Source organism: Clytia hemisphaerica, unplaced genomic scaffold (assembly GCF_902728285.1).
Source record: "Clytia hemisphaerica strain Z4C2 unplaced genomic scaffold, Clytia hemisphaerica genome assembly, whole genome shotgun sequence".
NCBI classification, from domain to species: Eukaryota; Metazoa; Cnidaria; class Hydrozoa; order Leptothecata; family Clytiidae; genus Clytia; species Clytia hemisphaerica.
The window spans coordinates 1,342,845-1,369,293 of record NW_027103680.1 but is presented as its reverse complement, the minus strand read 5'-3'; the positions used below and the strand labels follow the sequence as shown (position 1 = coordinate 1,369,293).

General features: G+C 35.3%; 1 protein-coding gene across 1 annotated transcript; it reads left to right on the top strand.

Annotated features, from left to right (window-relative positions):
* Nucleotides 1–4,669: 4,669 nt before the first annotated feature.
* Nucleotides 4,670–13,647, top strand: LOC136803759 (copper homeostasis protein cutC homolog). The gene is made up of 7 exons (XM_067060483.1): nt 4,670–4,794; nt 11,781–11,840; nt 12,084–12,252; nt 12,511–12,551; nt 12,676–12,711; nt 12,800–12,933; nt 13,300–13,647. The coding sequence occupies exons 1-7, from the start codon at nt 4,743–4,745 to the stop codon at nt 13,537–13,539; spliced, it is 732 nt and encodes a 243-aa protein (XP_066916584.1). The 5' UTR covers nt 4,670–4,742; the 3' UTR covers nt 13,540–13,647.
* The last annotated feature ends 12,802 nt before the right edge of the window (nt 13,648–26,449 follow it).

Sequence of the window (26,449 nt, the reverse complement as noted above, 5' to 3'; positions counted from 1 at the left end):
AACCACTTTCACAGGCGTCTTCGCAAAAGATAAAATGGGTTGTCAATAGTGCATCTAATAAACTTAAGTATAATGGTAAACCGGCAGTGAATAATTGAATAAGAGAATTAAAGATACTGTCTCCCCGGTGGAACTTTGTCCCATATAACACGAGAAGCTTTTTTGCGTTGGTGCAATGCAACATGCTCTATCCCACCCACACAAGAAAAAAGTGTGTGTCTCATGGTTTCTTGTTTTGTTTCATTGGAGGAAAATACCCAAAAGACACGCTGATTTTGTCCCTTGGACAATGGGGCAAAATTGATTTGAATCAATTTTGCTCCATTGCCCCAGGGACAAAAATGAGAGAAACACAAATTTTATTAAAAGAAAAATAGGGTGGAGACACGAGAAAGCGTTTCAGGTTGGTGGGGTGGAGCATGTTGCATTACACCAACGTGAAAAAAATTTCTCGTGTCCCCAAGCCTTAACTTCAAATAAGGATTAAATCAAAGCCAATTTCTCAGTTGGGCAAGGGTCCCAACCATTTTGTGACACAGGGGTGTATTAAAAATATTTTTAATCCCTAGCTCATCCAAGTGTAGATTATTTAGCCAATGTTGATGTCTCTGTGTGATGGAAAAAGACTTTTTTTAAATATTGGAGAGCTCCAAATTGCCGATTTTTCGAGTACATCCAACTGGGTATTCGAGACAGGGGTGTATATATTAACTTCGTTAACAACTTCGTTAATACATCCTCATGAAAATTAATGACACACCTAAGAAGTTAATAGCTGAAGTGATCTGTAATCAAACATAAAAAACCACAAGGTTTTAATAGTAGGAAATCGATGGATTGACGTAAAATGGTTTAAAGATGATGATTTTCAATTTAAACTTGTTATTGTGTACTAAATTACAGTAGATTTTATCTAATAGCTTAATGAAAATCATAGCCCTGTAAAGAAATCTGACAGGTAAAACATAAGAAGAAGTACTAGGATCCCGGGGGGGGGGCACTAAGGGTGTAAAATTTCAAAAATCTGACAATAGTTTACCTGAGAATGGTAATAATTTTCAAGAAAATGCACCGTACGGGTCGATTTTTCGCTCAAATTTGCTCAAATTTTGCCAAATCTTCTCTGCACTGTAAGGGTCCGATTTCAAAGGCCTAATTTTCGGCCGCAAGTATGTATGGTCATTTTTGAATCGAGTATAGCATGCAATCGCCTTTTTCACTGACAGATTTAAGACAATAGAGCAAAAGTCAGAAATTAGACTATGCTATAGTCTAAGACGAATCACTATCTAAGAAATAAGCCCAAAGTAAGCCGAAGAAAATTCGCACATGGGTATTTTTGCCGAAAAGAGTTTACAGTCTTCGAAACTCTCCCCGCCGATTTTTTTTTCGTATACCCGCCATATTTTCGATAACATCATCTAGTCGGAAACATTCGAAGGAGTGTAACGCTCGTTAAAGGACAATGAAATTTGCAATTTGGAAAGTACAATTACAAATCTCTTCCTCTCATAAGTTTGACGTGGTATGAAACTGCGCCTCTGGTTTTAAAATTTTATTGAATATTTATATTTTCGTATCTCGCCAAACCTAAAATTCTTCTCTGGGGTATCGCCAGGCTTACACTTCGCAAACCTGGGTTTGTGCCCCGTAAACCTAGGTTTGTGCTTCAAAACCTTGGTTAATGCTTTGTAAACTTAGGTTAGCGCGGGTTTAGGGCCTTTTACGTTACTTATATTATTTGACCTGACTAACCAATCAATGCTCATTCTTCGCAGAACTTATTGTTCTCGTATTTCTGACCAATAGGAAATGAGAGGCGAATTCCATAACTGGAAACCACATAAATTCCTAACAGACATTTTACAGACAATATTGTGAAACGAATACGGTGCGGGTTTGTGCTGCTGCTGGTGCTGCCACCTCAAGCAAAGCCAAAAAAAATGGAGCCTGCCAAATTACACCGGGCCACTTATCAGCACCCATCAAGTCTATCAAAAAGCTATAAGTGGCCCCCTGGGCTAACATGTCATCCCAGGCATAGATTTATAAAGCCCGAAGGCCTAGATGTCGTGCTTTAAGCCATATCTCAGGCAAAATAAGTGAACATCGGAAAAAATATTGTTGCTATTGTTTTCGAAAACCCGCGAAGCTTCTGATTGGTCAAGCGCTGAAATTCTATTGTAATGTCACGTGACTTAGGTAGGATTTCCCTACCTAATCACGGCACTTTTTTCAACAAAAGTACACCATCCCCCGGGGGGGGATAGCTGTTACAAAAGTACAGGCTGTTTGTAGGAAAAAAATAATATATAGCTGAAACTTTCTCCAGACCTTCTCTATAGGATGCTTATGCCTCAGGAAAAAATCGCCTAAAATCCCACTGGTGGGATGTCTCTTTTTGAGACAACATCATGTATACCATTCGAAAGCTCTCAAAAAACTATATAGAAGACTTTTAGACGGGTATAGCCGATTTCATTACCTAACTCGAGATAATTCACGCAAAGATGCAATTTTTGGTCAATTTTAGACCAAATGTGGCGAAAAGTGGAACTTGCGCATGAGATATCTCGAGTTAGGTAATGAAATCGGCCATACACGTTAAAAAGTCTTCTGTATAGTTTTTTGAGAGCTTTCGAATGGTATACCTGATATTGTCTGAAAATGAGTTTGAAATTTTCAAAACATTTCGCCCTTAGGGTTTTGCCTGGGGAAAAAAGAAATTGCCCAAAAAGGGAATGTTCCACCAGTGGGATTCTAGGGGATTTTTTTCCTGAGGCATAAGCATCCTATAGAGAAGGTCTGGAGTCTAGTTTCAGCTATATATTATTTTTTTCCTGTAAATTATGCTAAACGACCCCACTAACTAGGGTTGGTGAATGAGGGGTATGTGCGGACGGGACCTCCGAAAACCGACCCTTAGAGAGACCAAATTTTAGTGAAAAAGTGACCCTTAGAGAGACTTTTTCGAAAAATTTTCTCTGATTTTCAAAAATTTCCTACCCTTAGTGAGACTTTTTTGTAATTTTTTCACTTAAAATCTAATTTTTTTTCTAAAAATCGTGATTTTTCCCACCCTTAGAGAGACTACTTTGAAATTTCCTGATTTTTGTAACCCTTAGAGACACTTTGAAAGGTGAAAAACCCGACCCTTACCGTCCGCACATACCCAGCCCCTATTTTTGCCTAAGTACCCCCCCCCGGGACGCCATCCCTTCGGGCTTTATAAATCTATGATCCTTACTAGACATTGTGTTAACATTATTGGCCAATCAGATTGCTTGCAAACCTGCGTGCCATGCAGGAACGACGATGATGGTAATCAGTCAAGGACACCTTCAAATTAGCCTATCATAGGCTATCATAGGCTATTTAGACTATTTTATATAGGCTATTTAGCCGAAAATCGATAAAAACTTCGATTTCTGACGAAATATAAATAGTCGCGTCTATTTTTCACCATTACTTCATTGCCCAAAGCCAAAAGAATCTTTTTCACTTAAACTGATATAACATTCAATTTTGGAAACAGAAATATGAAACCCACTAACTAGGGTTGGTGAATGAGGGGTATGTGCGGACGGGACCTCCGAAAACCGACCCTTAGAGAGACCAAATTTTAGTGAAAAAGGACCCTTAGAGAGACTTTTTCGAAAAAATTTCTCTGATTTCAAAATTTCCTACCCTTAGTGAGACTTTTTTGTAATTTTTTCACTTAAAATCTAATTTTTTTTCTAAAAATCGTGATTTTTCCCACCCTTAGAGACTACTTTGAAATTTCCTGATTTTTGTAACCCTTAGAGACACTTTGAAAGGTGAAAAACCCGACCCTTACCGTCCGCACATACCCAGCCCCTATTTTTGCCTAAGTACCCCCCCCCGGGACGCCATCCCTTCGGGCTTTATAAATCTATGATCCTTACTAGACATTGTGTTAACATTATTGGCCAATCAGATTGCTTGCAAACCTGCGTGCCATGCAGGAACGACGATGATGGTAATCAGTCAAGGACACCTTCAAATTAGCCTATCATAGGCTATCATAGGCTATTTAGACTATTTTATATAGGCTATTTAGCCGAAAATCGATAAAAACTTCGATTTCTGACGAAATATAAATAGTCGCGTCTATTTTTCACCATTACTTCATTGCCCAAAGCCAAAAGAATCTTTTTCACTTAAACTGATATAACATTCAATTTTGGAAACAGAAATATGAATAAATTTATTATCCATCGGCTAACTAACCGATTATAGGCTAATTTTCTGATAATGAAGTGCCGTGTACAAAAACACATATTTGTTAAAAAAAATTCTTTTTTTCAAAAAGCCCGATTTTCTTACCCTGCGCATGCGCACGCATGCGCAGTACCAAAAAGTGGAATATTTCCTAAACCAAAATTGACCCAAAGTCAAAATTTGTCATGAACATTTCTCTGACAATGAGAAACCATGTATTCCTTAGAGAAGACGCGACTATTTATATTTCGTCAGAAATCAAAGTTTTTATCGATTTTCGGCTAAATAGCTTATATGAAATAGTCTAAATAGCCTATGATAGGCTAATCAGCCTATGATAGGCTAATTTGAAGGTGTCCTTGACTGGTAATTATCGTCTTCAAATGTCGGCTGCCGTGTTTGTAAATAACCTTTCCCGCCAAAACGAAAGGTCTCTGAATAGCGTAGAAATCGAAGAAGAGCCGACCACACCACGTGCACGTGCAGAAATTGTTGTCGAAATGGAAATTTGCATCGACTCTGTTTCATCTGCCATTAATGCAGAAAAGGCAGGTTAGTTTTTGTTTCTGTTTCTAGTGTTATTTAGGTTTGGCTAACCTTATCAGCAGCTTTTTTCACCAGCTAGGAAGTATGAAATATCTGTTCTTGACTTTTGAGGTCCCTTTCGGCTTTCTCCTGGAAAAAACTTTATCTGTTCTGTATCTGGGCTCTCCTGGATTATATCATCTGTTCTGGGTAAAAATGGGACTCTTCCCTTGGAAAATGTATATCTGTTCTCTAGAAATATTATGAAGCTCCCTAAAATCTGTCTGGCATCCGGGGGGGGGGTGGTACTAGGGCAAGATGGGTTACGGGGATGCTCCGCTGGTCAGGGTACCTTTTTTAACCTCTATGAGTCCCAGGTAGGGTCGCAAAAACACCAAAATAGAAAAATCAGTCCCTCGTAGGGTGCCTATTTTTGGAAAATTTGGGGAAAAGTAGAAAATTTGAGAAATTTTTGGAATTTCAGTCCCATTCACCAGACGGTCAGTGTAGACCTAAAGCTCTAAAACAGCATCTAATAACATGAAAACCAGAATATGATTCTTCAATGGGAATCAAAACTATAAAGTGCACTTACAAACATCAATTTGTCAGATCTAACAAAATTAATAACCGCACTGTCATCATTGACAATAAAACAAACGATTTTCTGTCAAGAGCCTTGTAAACATTCCAACAACTTCCATCGAAATGATCTATCACAGCTCAGTCTACCATTTTTAGCGCGGTCCGAGGATTGAGCCGAGAACGCTCCGCAAACTCCTGCGCGGGTGAAAACTTCAATCTGTCAATCATTTTCTCAAGCGAAGAGTACGCGAAGCGATTCTAGCTTTACGATAGTGCCGCGGGACATCAATGGATAGTATTCAATCATCATTATCCCTTTATTTTCATTCCTAGAACTTTTGCAAAAAAAAGGAAAAATAGAAAAGTTGTATTTTTTACTGCTCTATTCACATACTGAATTTGAAAGATCTTCTATGTGGCGTTTTTTTGCAAACTTCAAAAAACTGATTTTTGTCCCGCCTTTGCGGGACTTTGGCTTAAGTGCTTGAGTGCAGCATAGGGTACAAAGTCCAAACATGCGTTTCCCGTAATTTTTGTATGATGAGTTAGGTCTATACTGACGGTGTCAATCGAACAACTTCGAACAAAAATTGCAATCGAACCAATCGAAAGTAATCGAACGCGATCGAATAATTGCGATTCGATTGTCGAACGTAATCGAATCTCAATCGAACGGCCGATTCCTGGGTAATATTCGATTGTGTTCGATTGCGTTCGAGTAAGGTTAGATTGGTTCGATTAATAGTTGACTATGTTCCATTGGTTCGATTACGATTATGTTCGATGAGTTTGATTGCGATTAAATTAAATTGGATCACTCTGTTAGAGCTTTTTAGCGTGGGGCGGCAGAGCGCTTATTAAGTATAGTACGAAAGCGAATAAAATCTAAATCAATTCAATCGAACATACTCGAACATAATCAAATACAATCGAACGTAATCGAAGCAATCGAACGGCAAATCCTGGGTAATATTTGATTGCGATTCGATTGCGTTCGACAATCGAATCGCAATTATTCGATTGTGTTCAATTGCGTTCAATTGATTCGGCGTTCGATTCGTTCGATTGACACCGTCTGGCATTCAGGGTCATTTTTTTCGCAAATTTCGAGTCCCACGTAGGGTCCGTTTTTCAAACCTCAACAGAGCACCCCCGTCGGTGTCGACAAGGGTAGTACCCCCGGGTCTGGCCTGGCATCTCGTTGTGTTTTTCACAATTTAGCTCCTGGATTTTTTGAACTAGATTGTCCGCTGGAAAATTGTATGTGTTTTTCATTAAAATGTGCTCCTGGATTTTAAGAACAGATGTCTGTAAAGCGACCCCTGGATTTTACCTGGGTGTTTTGAGGTAAGTCCTAGATTTATCCGTAAAATTTACTCTCCTATAAAAAAGAACAGATACTTCAAAAAATTCTGCTGGCGGCTTCTTGTTTTTGGCATAAAATTTAAACCAAATAATGTAAACAAATTCAAACTTGGTCAAAAATACCATACTCTCAATGAGTAGCTTTTGATGATGGGATTTTTGCTTATGTGGTGTAAATTTGAATAGGGTGAAGGCTTCTTCATAAATGTGAAAGAGATATATACAGTATATCTATTTTTTGGATTCGGCATGCGGGAATAGTGTCAGGACCTGCAGGCGACCTGGTAGGGTTGGGTATGGGTGTGGTTTGGGTGTGGTTTCGTATCAGATTGGCTAGGAATTGGGTTATTATCAGTTAGGGTTAGGGTTGGAGCTCGAAAAAGTACGCTTCTGGGATTTTCTCATAATATAGTCTGGTTCGCAGTTAGCAATAAGCAAAAGCTCGTCCCAAAAAACCTGAAAAATGGCAAAAAATGAAGTTTTCAGAATGTCAACAATTTTTATATAGACATAAAGAATATCATTTCATGAACAATATGCAAAAAAATCAGAGCAGGAACATGCCCCATTGAAAAGTTATGACCAGATTTCCAATTTCCAGGCTAAAATCCCTGGAAAGCTCACAAAAATTAAGATTTTTACAAAATGGGCATATAAAGGCTACAAAGTAGTTAACCTTACCAAATGATTTTAAAAATTGATAATTTTGAAGTTAATGAAAAAATACACCGTTTAGGAGTCTCGCTATCTCCACCGTGTTCCACCGTGAAAACGGTAGGTAAAAATGCGCACTTTAGTACTGTGGAAGGTTAGAGGAATGTAAACATTGCCAATTTTTTTCTTTCCTTTAAAGAGAATGTTTTAGATATTTGAACATGATATCAATGATAATTTTATGAATTTCTCCTGAAAATTTCTCAAAAATTCATCTGGAGGAAAAGAAGTTATGATTAAAAGGAGTTCTTTACCTACCGTTTCTCTGCTAGGTTTCCTTACGAGAACCGGAATTTTACCTACCGTTTTTTACGCGGGAAAGAGCGGTCACTGAAATCAAAACAATGGAAAATTGTTTGGACGCGTGCAAAGTCGACACTCCTGAACGGTGTATTAAGTCATTTCAGATGTCCAATGGAGTTTTTTGGGGGTCTAAAATTCTGTGTGTCGTGACGGAAAATCATAACTTCTAAATGAAATTGAACAAAGCAGAATTTTTTCAGTTTTTAAATGTTTAAAATATTAGACATGGAACTGTTGAGAATCACTAAGAGAATTCGCTCTAAAACACCAAGGTAATTTTTTAGTGTACTTTAAAGTTTGCGTTGCGCCGTGACGGAAAATCCAGGTTGGCGTTTTAAAATTATCTTTTCTCCAAAACTTGTTCATCAATCAACTTTATGTTTATATGACATGATCAAACAAGTCATCTGGTAATATTTAGCTGCTAAAATTTAATTTTAGACTTCCTTAGAAATAGCCAAGGGAAAAATACTAAGAGATTTTTTTTCAAAAATGTTTCATTCTCATTTTTTTCCAAAAATGTCCATATTTTTTAAACAGTGCTAATTTTTCAGTATATGATTTTTGATCTTCGAAAATACATGCCTTAGGAAATATTTAATAATTGTTTTGATGGCAATATGTTGAAATACAATGAGAATAATATATTATTCATATTTGTGATTTTCATTGTTTCATCAAATTTTAAGCCAAATGGGCCATTTATTGACCTTTCAAGAACCAATATCTTTCCAGCACATTCACAAAACCCCATGATGTTATATACCATTGAAAGCGAAATTTTTAATAGATTCTGAATATCTAATTTTTAAAATCCAAAATTTTGTTGGGTGAGAGCTATAGTGCTTTAAGTAGTTTTTTCAACAGCTGGGACGAGCTTTTTGCTTATTGCTAAGTTTGTACAATATGAATAGCTGTCAGAAAGGTTTTCCTGGCATGAATCCGCGGGGCAGTGGATAAGGCATTGGTTTTCCAAACGACGGAACTTTGCATTTGGTGGGATTCGGAAGTCATTCAGTCAGTTAGAAAACATAGAAAACAACTCACATTGAACCAGGAAGTCAGAAAAACTACAAACAAGAGACTGGAAAGTACGAAATAAGTCCAGGCATGTCTTTCGTCTTTATGAAGAAGCCACGACCTTTGAATAGAGAGTATGGATCTCCAGACTAGTCTGACCCTAGAGCCTGGAGATCCATGCTATGACTTCTTATTTTATATCGTATATTAGTCTAATTTCAAGATCTCTCTTCTAATTCCGACACCCATCTTTAAATCTTGGATTAATCGAAGGTCTGAATCCTTGATTGAAACTTTATTTCTTTGCTAAGTGGTGAAAACTTATTTTTTCAATCAGTGATTCAGAACTTTCTGCTATTCCTATCTACGAAAAGGGTGTCAGGTTTTAGATGAGGAATGTCGACATTAGACCAACTTTCGGTAGCATGGTATGGGCTAAGAGTTTGAATTTCCCAGATCCTATTGATGGTTGCAAACATATCATCGTGAAGTCGGGTAACTTGCATCAGTGGAGGGAAACTTGCATACCCCTCAAATGCAAAGTTAAATCAAAACAAAAATGGAGCAGTAGATCTGCGAGCGGTTTAGTTAGTTCATTTGTTTTGATATTTTGCTGCTTTGTTTGGTCAGTCATTTGAGGGCTATGCAAGTTTCCCTCCACTGATGCAAGTTACCCTACTTCATGGTAGCCAATCAAATTTTGTTATTCTTTTACTGGTCACACTTTTTTCAAGAAAGCGTAAGTTTCGAAAAATGGTTTTTATTTTAATAAGGGAGGACATCGCTAAGTTCCAATTTCCCACTGTAAATTTTTTGAGGCAGAAATCTGCCTCACAGCTCATACCCGTCCAGTATAGGGTATATCAGATTATAAAAATACAGGACAGGTCTCTTTGAACCATGATTAACGAGGATTAAGAAGTTTTTCTTACAAAAAAAGTGAAGTCTCTACATTTAAGTGAGTAGAAACATTCAAAAAGTGACGTCAAGATAAAGATTCTTGAAAACACAGGAAAAATGTCCAAAATTATTAATCCTACTATCAAACAACAGAAGTTAACCGGCGGGATCAATTAATTGCAATCTAATTGTGATTAGCGCTAATCTGGATTTACTTTAATTGATTTTTGAACAACTAGGCCCGGGCATCTACCCTAGATTTGTCTGACCTCGACATGCGTCTTGTTATCTGCGACACTGAATCTGCAAAATAGTTAAAACAAATCTTAAATGAAAGTCTTGGTATTATTCTCATCGAACAAGTTCATCTATCAAACAAGAAGTTCAATTAACATTGCAATTCTTTCAATTAAAAACGCAGCCAAATAAGAGAAGCAATTTTACACAACACATGAAACGCATGCAAATGTTCTCGTGTCAATCATAAAATTTTAAAACTTTAAAATTACGCTTCAAGTCGCGTGATCGAAACAATTTGCAAGCTTAGTCGGCCTAATTTCCCCGTCCTTATTTATTAAAAACACACGCTCTAGGTGCTAAGAGGCCACACATACATACAACTCCCTATTTTTCATTTCCATCCCTGTGATGGCCAGTGTGGCGATCACATTGTGTCCTATGACCTGTGTTTTACACTAACCATTTAAAAAAACCTCTTTGCAAATATGTTGTTACACACGAGCGTTATTTTAAGTGTTGTCGATTTCACTTTCATTTGTAGAAAGAAAAATGGTTTTGGAGACACTAGAAAGGGTTTCGGGTCTGTGGGATGGAGCATGTTGCATTGCACCAACGCAAAAAAAACTTTAGAAAGTCAAAAAATTAGAAAAAAGATAGGAAAATAGGAAGTTAGGGAAAAATAGGAGACGCTGCATCCTAGAGGGTGATATTATTCTAAGGGTACCTTAGGCTCTTCCCAATGGCTGAATGAGGTTCAGGCCCTTTATGAAATGTTTTTAAGTTTTCGACAAAAGAAAATTTTTATTAATATCTTGCTGACTTCAGCAAAAAACATTTTTGCTTAAAAATGCTGATATGTGCTGATTTTAATGTGAAATTTTAGTGAAATGCTTCCTTTCATTGAATTACATTTCAGGTCAGCTGTATTTCATTCATGTTCCTCTGACATCATCAAAATTATGAGAATAGGCCTAAAAATAAGATATTTCTAAATTTTTTGTGTGAGTAACAGCCATTATCCCTACCTACAATGGCTCAGAAATTTTAGAATAAAAATTAGATAAAATGTTTTAAAGGGACATAACAGTACTTGCGAAATTTTTAAACAAAATGTATGCAGCCAATACAAATGAAAACAAATATCACATGTCAAAATAAAAAATCAAACCAAATATGGCTAATTTTGATTGTTTAATTGTTTTACAAGTTAGTTTTGGACATGTGATTTTAATTGTTCTCTTTAATGACACGTGGTTTGCGCGATGTTTACATTTTACTACTTTTATGTCCCTTTAAAGCAAAATACCTTATTGGAACTAATTTTCGCGGAACTAATTTTTGCGGTCGAAAAAATATCCGAAAAATTGCATTTCGCGGGTTTTAATTTTCGCGGTTTTTTCCATTCAAATTTTTCGATAAAATTGGAAAAAATTGTATTTCGCGGGGAATTAATTTTCGCGGTTTTCAACTCTCAAAATTTTTCGCGGTTTTCAACTCTCAAAATTTTTCGTGGGATCAAATTTTTCGCGATTTTAAGACGAAAAACTGCGAAAAACGCTAAAATTAAAACCCGCGAAAATTAGTTCCAATAAGGTAGGTATTTCAAGAATTTCTTAGCAAATCGAGAGTGATAAACAAAAAAAAATCATTAGACAAAAAGAAACAAGTATAAAACTTTTACACATTTTCATTGGCCATCTTGGATTATATGCAAAAATACACACCTTTAAAGTCATTTTACATTCAGAAAAGTTTTTATAAAATTAATTTGTATATATCTATTTCAAATTTTGGGAAGTCTGATTGCCTTTCAAAGTACACTTTATTGTTGGGGTTGGGTGTTGAAGAAAACCCAATAAAATTCATTTCCTTTTAATTTTTGACAGGAGCATCAAGAGTGGAACTATGCTCAAATCTTATTGAAGGTGGCACAACACCATCTTTGGGTAAAGAAGTTTCACTTAAAAAAAAAGTTCTGTGTTAAACTCTATATTCATTTATCATTTGTCTTCTATTATGATGAGTAAATACCTCTAAAGAGTCCCTATACTTTAAAAAAGAAAGAAAGATACAAAAAGTTCTCAAAATTTTTTAAGATCATGTCTAGTACTGTAGGTAAAATTATAAATGAATTATTTGTACTTTAATTTGATCAATTTTGATTTAAATCTTTCAGTACTTGATTTCAGGGACTTTTCAAGTCATTAAAGAATTAACAGCAATACCAGTGTTTGTTATGGTTCGTCCTCGAGGAGGTGACTTTCTTTACAGCGACACAGAGTTTGATGTCATGAGAAAAGAAATTGAAATTTTCAAAGAACACAAAGCTGATGGATTCGTCTTTGGCATCCTAAACAGGTTTAGTCTAGATTCTATTTAACACCATTTTATCAGGCTTTTTTGAGCATCAAGGTTTATTAATTATTGCAATATCTGAACGCAGTACGAACTATTTAACATGATTGTCCATGCATTATATTTTTTACATATTATCGCTTCTAAATCATACTTTCAAATACCTCTGACAAACATTTATTACACATTATTTAGTACTGCAGTGCATATTTACAAATTAAACAGCATCTTCCTCATTTTTATTTATTTTTTACTTTTTAGTGATGGCACTGTAGATAAGAAGAGAAACAAAGAACTATTAGGTTTGTATTTTTAATAAGTCTCAGTCAAGAATATTAAGAACATCCTTTCTTTTAGAAGAAAACACTAATTTGGCAGCGTTTTTTGAAAAAATGCTTCATACTTTTATCATTTTTCTTTTTTTAGACTTATGCCGTCCTTCGAAAGTAACCTTCCATCGAGGTAAAGATAGATTTTTTTTATTTGTTTTAACTTAAACTATCTGTAATCTGAGTTGATTTGTGTATCATTACTGCAATTTTATCTCCAGCTTTTGATGTGACGGTAGATGGTAATCAAGCACTTGAACACATAATTGAAATGGGATTCGATAGAATATTAACAAGTGGTATGGAAGCTACAGTACTAGAAGGTTTACCATTTCTGAAACAATTGGTTGATCAGGTACACATTTTTTGACACCCCAAACATTTTCATATTCTGATTCAGATATTGATCCAAAATTTCAAAGATTGTGCTATGATATTACTAAGATCAATTTTTATTAACAGCACACATATTGCAGAATCACCGTTACAATTGATATGATTATAAACTTCTAATCTCTGAGCTACTAAAAAATCCCTAGAGTTTTTTCCTAGAGAAAAAGTTTTCTCTCAGAGAAATGGAATAGCTGGATAATAATAGACTGATAAAATTAGATTTAATTAAAAGTTGATATCTGAAGCCTTTTACCCAGTGCGCGTAAAATTAGAGCTGCACATCAGTGAAATTGGTTGTTCATGATTCATCTTCTTGTTTTTTCAAAAGGCTGGTGATAGAATAATTATAGTGCCTGGTGGAGGCATATCGGAAAAGAATCTTTCGAGAATACTTGATGGTTGTAATGCTAAGGAATTTCATGGTTCTGCTAGATCCTCAGAGCCCTCTGGAATGGAATACACAAGAAGTGGTGTTCCCATGGGAGGTGCTTTATATCCAGCAGAGAATGTTATTAAAACGAGTAATATCAATAGAATACGGACAATGATTGACATTGCAAAGCTGTGACGATTTTTTTAAAGAATTAAGTAATTGGATTTTTCCAAAAAACACTCGTTCGTTCATGCTGATGGTTTTTGAATTGAAAGATAAGGCAATTAAAATATTGTTATGGAATTATAGGCAATTTTTTATGGATATTTAGGATTTGACAGCTTTTAAAAACTTGTCTCCTAAAAATGGAAATTGATTAAGGGTGGGTAGGTTTAAATACCGGATGGCCGAAAACAAACTTTACATAATTTCAAATGCATATAATATTCAGGCAACTTCATCAAATCAGTTTGAATTTTTAAGATGACTGCCTTTTAAAGTTCTAATTTACTTCCTTTTTCCAAATTCAACTAACATTTTCGATGTTAATCAAGATTTATGATATGGCACAAGAAAACCTCTAGCTAAACTTATTGAAATTGAAAAATTGACTTCAATTGATAAAATTTAGGAGGAATTGTGAATGTGGATGAAAATATCAAGCTTTAGTCTCCTGGTTTGCTTCCTCCCGAAAATGATTGTTCTTTCTGTCTCAATGTCTTTTTAATAACAAGCTGTCATCGTAATGACTATACCAAGAGTGATTGACTCTAAATCATTGATATAATCGGCTTGTAGGATTGTGGTTGTCCCGTCTTTATTTTGGTCAAGGAATTACCAGTTTCATATTAAATATCGCATTGTTTGCTGCTGGTTTTGAAGTTACTCTTCAATTTTGATATCACATTCTTATTCACATTCTTGCCTGATTCACGTCACCACCAAAAAGTACATCAATATCCCGATGTTGATTCATTAGAAGACCAGATGAATATGGTCTATCTCAATAGGCTTCCACACCAAGCTGAATCAGTTTGCTTCGCATTTTTGAATGCTGTTTTGGTTTCCAGAACATTTTAGCATCCAATTTCGTATGAAATTATCGTTGGTCATCTCTTTTCTCCCTTTGAGCACGTTGGGCTATCTTTTTTGAAATATTGGACTTCTTCAAAACCACGGTATTTTGATGTAGAATGAACTGTCTTACTGTAGCTCCTTTGTTTTTAATGTCAATATTTCAATGCTGTTGGCGATGATCAGAGTGACTTCTGAGGGACTCTATCATGGAGTTCAATATCTTTAATGTTAGCAAAGTTTACAGCTCTTGTGATTTCAAGCAATAATAGAGTACTGTAATTTTCACAGATGTTTTTTCTGTAAAGTTCAAATTTCAAGTTATTAAAAACGCTACTTTCAAAATAAAAATGCTATATATGCTATTTGATCATATAGCTCATCAATTATTCAGTATTCACAGCTCTCTTCCATAGTTTGGATCCCCCTTTCTTAAGGGGGGGGGGGTGACACCTTCTGAAAAAATGTAGAAGTAGGGTCAGAAGTTTTCATGAAAAAGGGGGGATAGTTTAAGAAGGGGGGCTTACATATTACATATTGTAGATTATTTTCAAGCACTTATGAATTTTGGTCTTCATGAAAAGAAGTTTTCTGTTAGAGTAGTCTGAGTCAAAAAGATGAAAGAAATTTATTATTTCGCTCTCTCTCTCTCTCAGAACATATTTAACATATATTTGTTAGCTATTTTTGTCCAAAATCCTTTGGAATAGGAATTTTTAAAGGTTGGGGGATGCCAAGAAGGGGGATCATTTAGGAATTTAACATTTTCATACCTGTTCGTACTTGTTCGTCCTGTTTTAGTTTTGCCTTCTCTCCTCGTGCAAAATAAGTAGTTCCGTCCAGCCAAACGGTTTACATGATTATACCCCATTAATAGGGACGTGGTATCTGGCTGGCCTTTAACAACATACTTTCTTACTGACACTTTAAACAAGTGTGGGCATTGTCATATTTTGATTGAATTGATTTCATCATCTCAGACCGCAATTTTGCGTCAGGAAAATTGTCAATCATTTTATCTGTAAATTTGTGGATTCCATAAATACCACTTTCCAATTTTGTATAATTAATGTGCTTGCACGAAAATTTGTTTAATTTTCCAGAGTTTGCAGAAGCACCTCTAAATTCACAACATTGCTCAAAAAACATTTATTCAAATTGTTTGAAGTAATGATCTTTGGATCTTTGGACAATTGCGAAATGTTGAACTTGTGAGCTGAAGAAAAGATACAAAGAAAGTTGAAAACATTACGTCATAAAACCAATGATTTTAGTCTTGATATTCATGACGTATCTTTTATATTTATGTCTTTCTCCTTCGGGTGTAGACCTGAATGTGAACAACCTTGACGACCCCTTTCTATAAAGCTCGACTTTCAGCGAGTTCTTTTTTTTTCCACCAAGGAAAAAACCACAGTATTTCGTCTCATGTTCCTTTTCCACAACAAATTTGAAAGTTTATAATAGTAAGTTAATAATAATTGAAGATGTGAAGTTTGAATCATTAAACCAAATAAAGAAGAAAAATAAGAGATTAAAAAAATAAAAAAGAATAAAATAACCAAATTTATAATATCGCTATCAAATAGCTGTAATTGGGGATCATACGATGGAAGACTTGGAGATGTGTTAGTTATTGTAATCTTTTCAAGTATTAAAACTAATTTTGACCCATTTTAACATTTTTAAAATGACATATTTGAACTATTGTGTTCTTCCAGCATTCAAACTAATTATGACTCATTTTTAACATTTTGAAATTAAAATTAAAGTGACATATATTATCTTAACTGGACGAAACGAAAAAGCAAAAAGGTATATCCTTTCACTATATTAAAGTGAGCTTGTTTAAAGATTATTTAATAGATGCCGCCTTTTTTAAACAACCCTCATAAAATCCAAAAATAGAAAGAATAAACACCGCACCGGGGCGTTTAATTCGAAGTAATACTACTGTACCTTAGATCGATATCAAAAACAGACAAATTAGTTAGTTCCCGGTGCATTTGGAGCCAGCACGCAGCTAATTTTGTGGCATCGGAAAAAGAGGTAGCGTATGATTCCAATGCGTTAATCTTCCCGTGAAAGTCAGTTACCATTGTAGAATGCTTTTTCCAGATGAAAAAGAGATAAAAGTTTAAGGCTGATAACCTACAAAACATGGGCTTGATACCGACTAGACAATTCAAGAAGGATGTCTAAACTTTGAAAATTCTGTGCAGATGGCTTATTTCCAGGAATGGTTCAGTGTCTCAAATTCAGCATAATGTATATTATCAACGTTTTATTCAACCATGAATTACTTTATAATACAGTTTTAAGCATTTGATGTTCGTGAAACGAACGCATCACCATGTCGATCTGGCCCACGGGTGTTTTGATCTTTCCATGGGGTGACTGGAACAGGACGTTGCGGGGCCACCACCTGGGCTTGTTGGCTTTCGTCAAGCTAAAACTTCTTCCAAGATCTGAGAAAGTAATATTTTCATACTATGTCTCTTAACTTAAAAATCTAAATACAGGGGCATAACCTGTTTGATATGAACATCGCAAGCAGTCGTGGAAAGTAAAAACAGTCTAATGATATTCCTAAAATAAGCAGAAATGAATACCCACGTGATGAAGCTCTAGTTACATCTGCAAGCAGAGTTCTCTTTTCAACAGCTTTGAGACACGACTCCCAATCGCTTTTGAAACGGATTTCTTCTTTTTTCTTTTTCTTTGTTTCATTAATTTGATCTTCGTTTGGTTCACTTTCTTCCGATTCGCTTTCTTCTTCTTCAGAAGACTCACTTTCTTCCTCAGCTTGGACAAGACAGAATAAAAAAAATCGCCAACCAAGATGTAAATAATATCTACGCTTGTACTATTATTGATAATACTTATCAATTTAAATGCACTGTTAATACACTTCATTCCTTTCTCATATACCTTAAGTGGATTAATTTTGGCGAATAAATCCCTGCAAAAATTTCAAAAACCGATCACTCTCTAAATCCCCCCAAATTTAACAAAAAGAACTTTTTGGACCTACCGCCGGGTGCCCCGGTGGAGGTTCTATAAATTAACCCATGTCCGTCCGTCCGTCCGTCCGTCTGTTACCAGCTTTTCTCAGGATTGGCTCATTAGTTTTTTCTGATTTTTTTGCACAATGATGCAAAATGGCAATGCCCAGAACGTGACGGAGCCCGATTTTTGAGAAAAAATTAATTTGGGCAAATTTAGGCCAAAAACTACCTAAAAATAGGGTTTTTTGGACTTTGTGCAAAATCCTGTCATTACTTTTTTCTGATTTTTTGTACAAAGATGGAGGGCAAGATTCTCTAAAGAATGGCTGAAGTGTTTTTTCCTGGAAAATTCTTATTCGCCTTAAAAAACGGATTTTCGTATTTTTGGGAAATTCCCTAGAAAATATAGCTTTTCTCAGGATTGGCTCATTAGTTTTTTCTGATTTTTTGCACAATGATGCAAAATGGCAATGCCCAGAACGTGACGGAGCCCGATTTTCGAAAAAAAATATATTTGGGCAAATTTAGGCCAAAAACTACCTAAAAATAGGGTTTTTTGGACTTTGTGCAAAATCCTGTCATTACTTTTTTCTGATTTTTTGTACAAAGATGGAGGGCAAGATTCTCTAAAGAATGGCTGAAGTGTTTTTTCCTGGAAAATTCTTATTCGCCTTAAAAAACGGATTTTCGTATTTTTGGGAAATTCCCTAGAAAATATAGCTTTTCTCAAAGTTGACTCATTATTTTTTTCAGATTTTTTGCACAATGATGCAAAATGGCAATGCCTAAAATGTGTCGGAGCCCGATTTTCGAAAAAAAATATATTTGGGCAAATTTTGGCCAAAAACTACCTAAAAATAGGGTTTTTTAGACTTTGTGCAAAATCCTGTCATTACTTTTTTCTGATTTTTTGTACAAAGATGGAGGGCAAGATTCTTTAAAGAATGGCTGAAGTGTTTTTTCCTGGAAAATTCTTATTCGCCTTAAAAGACGGGTTTTCGTATTTTGGGGAAATTCCCTTTAACCAAATAAGAAAATATAGCTTTTCTCAATGTTGACTCATAATTCTTTTCTGACTTTTTGCACAATGATTTTTAAGGAAAATTTTTTTGGCCAAATTTGGGCCAAAAACAGCTTAAAAGGTTTTTTGGGTCTGAATGGTTTAAGTGATTTTCGTATTTGGGGACATTCCTTTTTACCATTTTACACTATTCAACACACAAGCTTTATTTTTCCATTCTGAATTTTTGTACAATTATTGTCACTTTTTTCTTATTTTCATCTGATGTTAATCATTAGGTAGGTCCATTCACCATGTTGCTTGTTAGTATATTTTTAAGTAATTTCCACCCATTTCATTATTATGAAATTACCCATATTATTAGCGTTGCTTGTAGAAGCTTTCCTCAAGGAGTGATTTGAATATACTGTAATCATTCATAAAAGTTTTTTTTTGGGGAAATCAAAATATAACAGCCGCATTCTTTTTCACCGTCCAACATAAAAGTTTTAACATAACGAGTTAATGTTCCTTTTCCAACAGTGTTGTGTGTATAAAGATATGACAGAAAAGGATCTTTAGGATCACCTGGGAGATTCTCCCTGATTAGTTCTGTTCTGTTTAGGTATTCATCAAGACATAATACACATAATTTTCTATTATCAAATCTCTCAAAACGAAGGGGTTCTTGATGCTTTCCTGGTTTCGATCGTTTAAGCACCTCTACTGGAATGAAGAACGTTTGAAGCAACCTCAATAAATTGCTTCCTGGTCCCAATTCTATTACTTTTTCTGCCAGCTTCATAAATTGAGCCAATCTGGTACCACAAGTATGTATTCCTTTAGCTTCCTTAAAGCAGAGGAAGGGGGGTGGGGACACATAAAATGTGTATTTTCCCAATATGCTGTGAAAACATCAACAGTCCGGATCAAGTCTAAAGGAGAAAAAACTTTCAATTTGTTTGTTGACTCTCTTTGCAAAGAGGTCAAAAAATTCTAGTTCGTTAACCAAATAATCAAAACAAAGTATGCACAACGAATGAATAAAATGAGCTTAAAACCTTCAAACTTTTCTTCATCTTCCAAATCGGACATAATCAAAGTTGTTATGACAATAATTTCGTCCTTCTCTAACTTCCTCCTCTTTTCTGGGTACTTGTGACTCTAAGCAATTAAACGACGAACTTTAGATTTATACCAGAGACTCATTGCACGATCTTGAATAGATAAATCTTCAAATAACCTTGACACATAATACTCACACAATCAAGTAACTGCTGCATTTCATTGACAGCAAGTGCGAAAGATGCGAAAGAGAGGTTCCCAAAGAAATCTTCGTGATCTTCCGTGCCGAGGAAGTGGAAGCTCAACGCAGAATTGACACTTTTGAATGCTACCGGTTCTTTATCAGTAGATAACGTAAGGGACCGACTTCTGAAAAATAAAGAAAGCAAAGTCGAATTTATGGTTGATTATATCATTCGCCTCATGTTCCTTTCCCACAACAAATTTGAAAGTTTATAATAGTAATTTAATAATTAAATAAAGGTTTGAAGTTTGAATCATTAAACCAAATAAAGAAGAAAAATTAACAAATTAAAAAAGAATAAAATCAAATTATAATATCGTATTACTTCGAATAAACCCCCCTTCTTGAGGCCAAATTATTGTACATTTGATCGATATCACAAACAGACAAATTAGTTAGTTTCCGATACATTTGGAACCAGCACGCAGTTCACTTTGTGGCATCGGAAAAGGAGGTAGCGTATGATTCCAATGCGTTAATCTGCCTGTGAAAGTCAGCTACCATTGTCGAACTTTAATGACTTTCAGTTTCTTAGGGATATGGTTAGTTTCAATATTGCTTAAAATGCAAATTGTTAGTTATAAGTTGAGACAACTGATAAGTTGAGACAGGGAATAACAAAACGTTGGTCAATCTTGCCGAACTTGATAACAGTTATTACAAAAATAAACATATATCAAAATGGAGATGATGTCTCCATGAAGTCAATGAAAATTTGACTAAGTAAAATAAATAAACTAAATTTAAATAATTTTTCCACCAGTTTTGGCAAATTGTCATTTCCATGAGCTATATTTCAAAGCAACGATATATTACATTCTGCTAAAACGATGTATAACCCAATATGCAAGAAATAAATATAATTCATAAGCTTACTAAAAATCCTATCAATCACAAATTCCATCACGGTCGCAATCTTGAAACATGAACTTTATTGTACATCCTTCGGTGCAGAAATTGTTCAGTCCTCGACAAGCTAAACCCCTCTTTCTTTGACATTATGCGTCTGAGATCCCGGAGGATTTGCAACCATTTTTACTGGAAGCATTGCCAAGTATGCCTCGATGATCGGTATAAATCGGGTTTGGGATACCATCACCATCACAATCAAACAAATCATAAGTGACGCCCCTGTAACTACAAAAACCAGAGGGTCTCTTACAAACATTCCCTTCAGCTGTTTTACACTTAGCCTGTGGCCAAATATTCTTGCAGCCAATAGAACTGCCAATGATCCCCATGCTTCCCCACTTGTCAGAACAGACTGGATCTGGAATTACCATCCACATCACAATCTTGAAATTAAAAACGTTGCTGAATTGTGAGTACACCGATGACTTGGCCTGTTGCACGACTTCCTTTCCTCCTTAACAGAAACCAGAATCTTCTAAGTATCTTGTGTCCGACCACGGTTTAAGCATTTTGAAACCACCCCAATTGTCAAGACATACATCCTAAAATAAATTTATTAATTAATCTAAAAATCGAACTTTTAGAAAAGCAGCGTAGTACTATGTGATCTCTTTTACAGTTCAATACCAAATGGAACGCCCTACCATCAAGGTACATCATCAAACTGTATTAAATGGTTTCCTTTCAAAAAATTTTACTAAAGAAACCTTAGAAGGTCTCGTTTTATTTAATAAATAAACCCTAGGAGTCTGGCTTATAAGTGTTTTTCACGCAACTCGCAACTCGTAGGACCAACTCGCAACTCGTATGTACCATTTATCTCATCATAAAGTAGATTAAGAAAAAATGATAATAAATTCTTACAATGAATTATTGGAACATTGAATATAGTTTGAAATTATAGTTTTGGAATGAGCTTGAAAGTAGTTTTTGGAAAATCAATATTAAATAAATTACTCAGTTTTTAAGTCGTTGCAGATAGCTTTTAATGATGATCGATATTTCCAATTTTTATGAACCACTGTATTTTTTATGATTTTTTTGAATTTTTCTGACCTAAAACCACATTTGACTGTTTGCTCCAACATGTAACCATATGAAAAGATGTCAGAAACTATTAATTTAATTTACAGTTATATATTTCTCAGGTCTATCGACCTCTATGAAATAATCATGCTTAACATTTTACAATTTTACAGTTGTAGGCGCACGGTGGGCCTCTTAACCAGTCGTCTTTACAATATTTCATTTTCAGTAACAGGTTTGTTATAGATCTTCTTAAAGTAGAGTTTTGTCCGAGGACTTCCTCTAACCTTATATATCCAGTTGCCATCCTTTTGCAATTCTGTTTTCTCCTTTGCCTTCCTATGCCACTCTTTGATGGTTTCGCGTTCTTTCTTCGAAAAATCGTCGGATACTCTAAATTCGTCTTTCTCTAATTTGTGGACTGATGCCAGAAATATGACGTTTCCTCTTCTTCGTTCTTTTAGCACGACTTTCAAGGGTCGCCATCTTTTTGTTTGAACATTTCGTCCTTCCGAGCTCCTATTCTTTCTGCGCTGACGATGTTTACCTTTAATCCCATTTGGTTTTGTACAACTTCTTCAACATAATCCTTATCACCTACACGTTGTTCTTCTAGGTCTTCATCTTTGTTCTCTCCGAGGTTGTGAACAATGATATTGTACTTTGTTAAGTTTAACCATCGTTCTTCTTCTTTCTCTTCTTTGATGAAATTTTTGATCTTTACCTCTTGTTTCTTTAGCTCATCTTTAGTAATGCTAGCGTATGTCTGTTGTTGCTTTGATTCTATATCGTGGTCTTTTTTCTTTAGCTCATCTTTAGCGATGCTAGCGTATGTCTGCTGTTGTTTGGATCCTTTAACGACATCATCTTTGTTTACAAGATCGTCGATCTTCTTCTCCAGTCTATCCAGTCTAGCGAAAACACATTGCTCATCTTGATCTTTCTCTTTACCTCCAGTATTTGTTGCCTTGTTATTGGTCGTTCTTTGTTTACTTGTTTTGAACTTCTCTAATAATATTGGCGTGACTGTGATGCATTTCGCACATTCGAATCTCCTTGCTTTGTACTGAAGGCAAATCTGTACTTGGTAGGCTGGAAGCTCCGAACAGGCATAATGAACAAATCTTTGACACTTCCTACACTGCAAGACATCGTTATCCCGTATTATTTCATTTATAAAGCATTCATTTGGGGTGCAGGATCCATATTTTGATGAAATTTCCGTGTTAAGATTTTCAGAAGTTTTCGCCATTTTGTTGCATTGTCTTAGGCTTCAGTCATTTCTGGAGAAACATGACGACGAGTTTTTTTGTAACTCTCCTTTTCTTCGGCACTCAATTTGAAATGTTTACCTCTCTCAATTTTACAACCACAATTAAAATCAATGATAATAACAGGTTGTATCATATTTCGATCTCCATGCAAAACAATGTTATCAAGTTTTAAGTCATTGTGAAGATAGCCACTTAAGTGAATGACATTAAGTGCTTCTGCTCATCAACGGAAACCTTTCCTTCAAGAAAGCATATATAGATTTTCGGCCACATTCAAATGAATAAAATTGCATCACCAATTTTAAAGGCGATTCATCAACATAAACACCAACTAAAGACGGCAGACCATTATGGAATTGAAGATTTGCGATAATTTTAGCCTCCTTTAAAACCATGTTACGATTTTGTTCAAAAGTGTACCTCTCATTGACTAATAATTTCGCTGCAACAATTTCACCCTTAAAACGTGGAAGCTCAACACTTCCAAATGCTCTTTCCGACCATTAAAATACGAAAAAGTGAAAAAAATTAAAGTTGATTCGATATTTCCGACAATTGAAGATTTTTACATTATTACAATAAGATTTTTCCGATCATCAAAGATTTGTTCAACCGTATAAAAAAATTCGCATCGCCGCATTGAATGCTTCTGTGTCTAAAGCAGACCAGTTTAATTCCCCCTCTCTGTCATTAGCATGTCGATGTCTCCTTAATAATTCCACTGTGGGTGCTTATACCATGATCGTCGAAGCGATGAAGTATCTTGCATCGCTACATTGCAAAGTATATGCTTTCAAGAAACAGAATACAGTTGACATAATTTCAGTGTTTTTCGTCAGGAAATATTCGAGGTGATGAATTTGCTTAGATGTTAAATATACTGGATATCAAGGACCTAAAAGTAGTGGATCCATATACTGTAAAACGATTCGTCAGCCGACTGCCCATTCTAACTTGCCCGTTCTGTCGTTATTTCTCGAGAGAGCTGGGCTCTCAGAGTGTTCATTTTAGACTTGATATTGATAAGACGGGTGTCTTTAAAGTCAGTCAAATATTAGACCAGACCAGTTCTTTTACATCTGGTCTCCTTTTCTGTGATGGAACAGCATGATCAAAAGCCTTTTGGAAAGAATTTCCATTTAATTTCGGGGGTTCAAAGAAGTTTGTCCTTCTGCTGAACTATACCCATGATGTATATCGTTGACAATAAAGATTATAAATAATACCATTCAATTTTGTAGCTGAGAAGGTTTCGTACTTCCAGAAGTCTGTGTCTTCTTTGTACCTATGAGTACTGTGTCACAACCAGAATTGATAGGGCGTTGTCTTTGGACAGTCATAAAATCTGGTTGAAGACCTTATTATCTGACGGACACAAGCTGGACAGAAAGTCGAAGAAAGTGCTTGCTGAAATAGCTTGCAAGACAATACCTACCCAATAATTATTGAAAGGATTCTTCTGGTCAACCTTTTGATTTTCAAAGCAGACAAGGATCCTTTTGTTCTTCCTTTTGTTTTGCGTTGTCTGATTCTTCTTCGGGATTATCCAGTTATTTTTCAAGCCTTACTAATAGTTTTAGTATTGGTGAAGTGATTATGAAAATGTACTTCATAAAAGTTAAAACGCTCCCATAGAGCCACAATTTTTGTTTAAGCAAATAGAGGGTTAGTGAAAAGCTCATCAATTTCTTTTTCAAGCTAAAACTTTCTTTTCTCTTCTAACGTTACTTCAAGAGAAGTTACGTAGATAGAAATGAGGCGGGTTGTGACCAAGAGATTATTCCTTCAGAAAATGGTTTACGGTCAGAATGAAACGATTGGTGCAAGTGTGGATGTTGCAGTGTGATAACAGCTTATGGTTTTTTGGAGAATAAAGAAAATTTGTTGTCATAAGAGAAGGATTCCCTGCTCCTGATGGTGTATATACAGGTTTCAAGGAAGGAAAATTTCATCGGACAGCAATATCTCTTAAAAAATCGTACGATTTGTCCTTCTTCACTGTTTTGATCACAATTCTTTTGAATATGAGTGGTAGGCAATCTTGAATCTCCCAACCAACTTCCCCTCTTTCAATGTTTGCTTTTGCTCGCGATATATGTTGAGTTTGTGAAATAAGACAGCCAGCATCATGCCGCATTCCATTTCATCCTGCTCGAAAATGACTAACTTGGGCAAATAACGAATTTTAAAGGAATGGAATACCTCCAGATGCGTAGTTCTCCGTTTTCGGACCTACCACAGCGGTCATTTAAATTAAGCTTTGCTCGTTCGTCCGTTCTTTTGTTGCCAGCTTTTCTGGGGGATCGGCACATTAATGAAAAATTTAATTAAAAAATAAAAATCTTTTGTGCAAGTTTGGGCGTAAAGGTTCTCTGAAAAGTAGCTAAAGCCGTTTCCGTTTTTTTCGGAAAACTTTTTGTCCATCATTTTCCTAAGAAATCGGGTGTCTTAGAGTCTGCAAAGCCTTGAAATGTTCTTAACTTGTTTTTAATATTTTTGCCATCATGTTCTTATAGTTTGTTCTTATAAAAACGTATAGGTCGATTCAGCATGTTGTGATAATGTGCAGTACAAATGCAATGCAGTTCAGGAATCCATCTTTGTTGTCTTTGAAATTCTGTGCATAGCTCAAAATTCTGAAACGATGATTATTTAAATCATTCATAATTTTTTTAGTATTTTTGCTCCTTGCCATTCATATGATTTTATTTTAAAGTCAGTTTTCTTTAATGTAGCTCGTATTGTTAAACATTTGAATGAGCCGTCTTGGTGAAATTTATTTTATAATGATGTAGTTTAGATATCCTTCATCAGATATTAATGTCTCATTAATTTCCAGGGCATATGGCTCCAACTCTTAACAAATTAAGAAAACACTGGTCCCAGTCTCGGAAATCACTCTCAAATAAACAACACTACAACTAGTACATAGCTTACACTAACATGCCACCGCAGCAATATAATATTTAAAGAATTCTATAATAAATTGTATAATCATAACAATGTCAATTGCAAGATTATAAGAAATGCATGGGGACAAAAAAATAGTAAGTAACTACACGTTTGGTTAAACGAAGAAATAAAAGATTTTCTTTTTTCCTGAAAATAATAACAATAACACTCCATCTAAATAAATAAAAACGATGGCCTAGTTATAATTAAGGTTTCGACGAAGACATGAAAAAATCTAATTAAAAAGAAATGACCCTTATGTTTTGCAAGCTAAAGTTTATTCCACTTAAATTGGCATTCATTTTTGCTATCATGTGGAAACCATATCAGAGTAATTAGACTACTCGAGTACCTAATAAACGTACAGTAGCGAATAAACGTACAGGGTCGAAAATGGAGGCATGTAAACCTAATTGAAGGATCTTTTCAATGAGGTTAGGGGGTAAATATTGGGTAATTTGATTTCTTTTGACGAGTAGAACAAACCTCAAAAGTCAAAGATGGATATTTATCATTAGAAACAAAAGTAGGCACTTGAAATTGAGGAAAA